The following is a 5,260-nucleotide window of genomic DNA, read 5'->3' as shown; positions in this document are numbered from 1 at the left end:
ATAAAAGCTATGATGGGAAAGTTCTCCGTATCAAAATTAATGCTATTTTGGCCTAGTTATGGACTTTTTAAATTTCTATTTGTCGGAAAATAGGAATATATAAATATCTATTATTATCTTTTCACAAAATTCAAATTTTTTAGGCTTAATTTCCGATTTAATCATGTAATTCAACTGCAAGTTGCAAGGGTATATAAGCCTCGGCTTCCCAAAGTTAGTTTCTTTCCATGGTTTTTATTTTAATGACAATCAATGTAAAATAACTTAATTATTGAATCCCTAAAAATGAAACATGCTTGTTGTTTTATGAGGAAAATTTGTTTCATAGGTTTCTGATTTAATTTACTAATTTAACAACGTTAATACAATTTATCCTGTTTACTAATTGGCCGTACTCCAATTCTTATCTTCCTGTTGAATAAGCTTTATTTCAGCATTCAAAAAGCCAAAACTCGATAGAAATAACTTAGCTTTAAAACTTTATAAAATACTTAAATCGCCACTCTCTTCGCTCTCTAATTCCTTCTTCACTCTGAGGGTAGCGAAGGCAACCCATTATGTGTCATTATCCTTGCTGCACACTTAGTTACCCTTCTGAATGTCCTCCCACACACACACACTCTCCTCTATGTTCTCTTTATATGTAAGCTTGTATGTATGGGTTGGGTCTCTTTTATGGCCCCAAATAATTGTGTGGTCTTTTGGGTTGAGAAAACTATTTTTTTTAAGCTGGCCAAGAAACGCTTAGATGGAGTCATTTGAGATCAGAGGCGATTACGGTTATTTGGTGTCTAAATTAGTTTGAATGTTTTGATAGTAGGGATTAAAATGAGCTAGTATGTGTTGGAACGTAAAAACAAACTACTAACGATAAGCAGCAATGATTTTTAGTATCACTTCCGGTTTTTAAGTACTTTTCCTTTTACAAGACATACTCCCTATATAGTGAATACTACTTTTTCACAGAATGCGCAAGCTAAAAGAGCTTAAAATGTTTTGTAAATTGTTTATGAAACCTTCAATAAGTTGCACATCGTTCATTTATTGAACTGATACCATAACATTAACAATATTATTAAAATTGAATTAAACAAGATAATTTCAAGATAATCATCAAATGCATACCGATCCAAGGCATTGTTGTCTATATTGTTGACTATACAGAACGAAATCCCGCTGGTTTTCCGGGTTTTCCCGCTCGACTATGAGCACGGGTGCCTTTCCCAGGTGTATCCGGCATGAATAGGTTCTCATTTGGTTGCTGTGGGTCCCACTTTCCGCCCTTATCCAGGACCCGGGTATGCCGATCCAGTGTCTCCTGCAAGTCCTTGACATCTGTCGCTGTATTTTTCAGATGTGAGACGTCCCTTGGCTGAAGAAATGCGCTTAACGACTGAACCGCTGTGATTAGCTCATTTGCAGTTGGAGTGGCTTCCTTTTTCGGTGAGGCCGGCCAACTAAGTTGCCCCACGAGCTTTCGATAGCAAGGATGGCTCGGATCAAACCCAGGTTCTGGATCCTCCTTGAGAGCACTTTCATCGGATCCCTGCGACAAACCTGTGTTCCGTTCATACTGTAGGAAGGGATAGGATTCCGTCGATTGGACCCAGCACGGTGAACACTCCTCCTCTACCTTCTCGGACCGGAAGGCACTATCCTCGCTCTTCAAACTGCTGCTTTCCGAGGCAAATTCGTCACAGATTAGCCGTCGGGCTAATTCCACAGTTGCAAACTCCGTATAATGGAATCTCCTTCGCTTGGCGAAGGACAGCCGTCGCACTTGCTCATTTACTGTCTCCGGGAAGGCATAGTCATCCGATTCATCCGAACTGGATGGATCCCTCACAAAGAAATCGGTATGATATTTCCTAGCCTCCTCGACCAGCTTCTCTCTGAGTAACTTATCGGGCAAAAGTGTATTGATATATGTTTCCGTTAGACCCGTCTCCTGGCTGTCTATATGATCCATCTCAAAGGGATCGGTGTGAACCGGACGTCCCAGGTTCATTAGATCGAAGGATACCCTTTTTGAATTCATTATTGTAGCTTATTATATTATATTTTTGAAATTAACAGTAATACAGCTTTAAATTTGTATTAGCTTCGTTGGATGAATTTGTTCCAAAATTTCCACATATATTTAAGCTATTAAGTTTTGTTGAAAATAGTTTATGTTGCCTGGTGTGAGTCTCGGTATACAATGAGAGTTTACATTTTAGATTTGAAGTTAAGTGATTTTGCTTTTTGAAGTTTCAAAACTTGTGGCCACTAGATTAGAAAATGAAAGGGAAATAAATAGTAATGTTAATAGTAAAATAGTAATGTAATAAATACCATACGGAATAAGGGAACATACTTACGTCTTTAGGATTATTAATTTGAGTGAAAATTAGTGCGTTCTAAAGGTATTTTTATTTTATTTAAGCATGTATTTCCCTCCAAATAATTCAATATAAACAAATTAAACTGTTCGAAATTTAGTATATTCTTATTTTACTCAGACCTACTTTGCTTTCTAAAAAGTTAATCTTCCTGAGTACACTTTATATTCTTACCATTCTAAAGAATGGTTACCATGGCTACTAGATTGCTTACGATTATGGCAGAGATTTCGCCATGCATTCCATAATTTGATGTCAGTTTTTTCTATATTCTCTCGCCACAACGCGGGTTAAGTGTTTGACCTTTGCCGCGACTTGACTTCAAAATAACGTACAGAAATTCGACCTTATCTTTGGCCAAAAGAAATTTGTTTGCGAGCCAATTTCGATTGTGTCAGAGGGGAGCGTTATTTATTGGGCCGCAGGCGTCATTGTCTAGCCTTCGATGGGAATAAATATATGCGACCGATGTCTCACAAGGATGCATAAATTGTCAAATCGAGATTTCGGCTTTCAAGAAAATTTAATTGGATCCGGACACTTTCCTTCGGGTATCGCGAAAACCCAAAATTGAGCTCTTGAAACGTGACATTTCCACCGACTTGAGTGGAACCACATCCGATTTATTTATACATATATATATTGTACAATTAAACTGTATTTGCGGCATCTGGATTTTGGTATGGAAGTTCCTTTTGTTGGACACCATTTGACCCACATTTGGCAAAAGGAATTTTCAGCAGGGTAAGGCAGCATTTGAAATAAAATGTTTATTTTGCATTTTATGCCAAGCGAGAGAAAGAGCGCTAAAATTATTTACGCAGCATCAGGCGTGTCATTTGCATGTGCCACGCCTCCCCAAAACTGAGACCCCCATTTTTAAAATAAAAAAAAAATGAAAATCTGAGGCGAGCTGCCAACCATTGAAATCCACCAAAAATACGCTAAAAGTATTTACATTTGACTCGGAAAAATTATACATTTCCGTGCAAATAAAAACCAAAGCAAGAGCATCTTCCAGTAGATGGGTTTGAGGGGAAGGCAAAAATCGAGGAGCTTCGAGGAGATGCTCGAAAATAAAACCAGAATTCAAGCCAGAAACCAGATTAGGGTTTTCAGGGAAAATCATAACGAATTTTCAATTCCCTAAATGGGGAAGAGTCTTAAGGAAAACTTTAAATATGAACTAGATCACTAGAAAATTGTTTAATTTATGAATTAAATGATAGATTTGGATCAAGAAAAGATTAGCTTAACAAGAAATAATTCACATTTAATTTGAATACTTTCAGCATAAAATATTAAACTATTATTCATTAAGAAAATATGATATGGTTTTCTTTTGGGAACTATTTGATTCTATATTCTGATATTCATTTTCCCGAGACCCTAGAGAACCTTATAGTAAGGGAATCCGGGGAAGGCGTGGTAAAGAATCGCTTTGGCAAAGAGGAAAAGCTCCAAATCCGCAAACAAACACTGTGACAGCTACAATGCTGGTGGGAGTGGAAAAGTCGGGGTGGGGGTGAGGGAAAAGCGGGAAAAGCATCACCCGACTGAATGAAATGTACTCTCTATTGACATTTGATTCAGCAAAACGGGTGGCTGGGCGGTATGAGGAAGAGGAAATAAAAAAATATATATGTATGTAGATATATATATATCTCTCGATGTGTAGCAGTGCAGAGTGATCCCGGTTAGACCCCCATTTAAGAGGGTAAATGGGCGAAAAGAGGGTAGTCCTGGTGCCTCACTTTTGTTGCACAAAAGCCTTGCTCAGATTTCGCTGAAGGAAAACTCCTCACTTTTCACTCTTCCAAAAGGCTGCCGTTTTCGTTTCATTGTTTGTTTGTTTGTTTGTTTCGGTCGGTTTTCGTTACGTTACGTTTCGTTCCGTTCCGTTCAGTTTTTCGCTTTTGTTTGTTTGCCTGTGGATTGCGTTTCCTGTTACAAGCAACTCCACCTCCAGAATTTCCCAAGGAATCAGAAAAAAAAAACAAGAAGACTCCCTCCTCGTCCAATCCCAGGACCTGTCCTGTCGTCTTGACGCATAAATTTGCCTTAATTTGTTGCAAAATAATTTCATTCATTTACGTGCTGCCATTTATATGGGCCTCCATTCGTGCTGATAACTTATTTAAGCGACGTTCGTCCGCCCCAGCGAAGAGGGAAAAACAAAATTTGAACAAAATAAATTATCAAACTGTCACATTGACGTATCGCCCGGCCAAGTGAGACAATCCGGGGAAAAACCAAACCGGGGGAAGCCCAAGCCAATCTCTTGGCCATAATCTAGAGCATCATGTTGCTCGTTTAAAGGATGTCAAAGGTTGGCCATATATCAGCAAAAGGCATCAAACGCAGTCGAGTCGAGGCATCGGCTTCAGCCCGTTAACAATTTCATGTAACAAATTCTTTGTGTCTTCTGCCGGACATGGATACATGGTCAGGAGTTGCTGCCACTCGAGTGGGCGGGAAATTGCACTTGAAAATCATTTTGATAATACATTTCCATCAATTTAATAAAGATTACTGTTATGGAAATATATTGGTGAGGTTCAAAACTTGGAGAATTTAGGAATATATTGCTATATTTCTGTTTAGAGATCCTTAGTTATATTTTAAAAAGGTTCTACTAAACTTCTGCTTTCGATTCCCTCTTTTTTATTATTAATATTAAAGATATTTGTTAAGTTACTGACATTTTCCTCAAGTGTAGTCATTCGAGCTGTTTCAGATTTCCAATAAATATGCCTAGGGTTGTCCGTGGTACTCTGCTCCTGATCCTGATATGGCTGCCGGTCCTCCTGCTGCTGGTCCTGGTCGTGTTCAGTCCTGGACACGAACCCAGCGCACTTCCTGCTGTCCGCCACCCACTG

General features: G+C 38.6%; 1 protein-coding gene across 1 annotated transcript; it reads right to left on the bottom strand.

Moving 5' to 3' along the window:
- Window positions 1-1,022: 1,022 nt before the first annotated feature.
- Window positions 1,023-2,239, bottom strand: LOC110184877 (uncharacterized). The gene has a single exon (XM_020953523.2). It carries the CDS (start codon window positions 2,036-2,038, stop codon window positions 1,157-1,159), a length of 882 nt encoding a protein of 293 aa, XP_020809182.1. The 5' UTR covers window positions 2,039-2,239; the 3' UTR covers window positions 1,023-1,156.
- Between the last annotated feature and the right edge of the window lie 3,021 nt (window positions 2,240-5,260).

This window comes from Drosophila serrata, unplaced genomic scaffold (assembly GCF_035046125.1).
Source record: "Drosophila serrata isolate PLE 108 unplaced genomic scaffold, ASM3504612v1 contig_275, whole genome shotgun sequence".
Lineage (NCBI taxonomy): Eukaryota > Metazoa > Arthropoda > Insecta > Diptera > Drosophilidae > Drosophila > Drosophila serrata.
Note: the sequence above shows the minus strand (reverse complement) of the source record. Positions and strands in the feature narration are given on the sequence as shown.

Bases quoted from the DNA above. Each gene is read 5' to 3' on its own strand.
- LOC110184877 (XM_020953523.2), bottom strand. From the start codon at position 2,038: ATGAATTCAAAAAGGGTATCCTTCGATCTAATGAACCTGGGACGTCCG.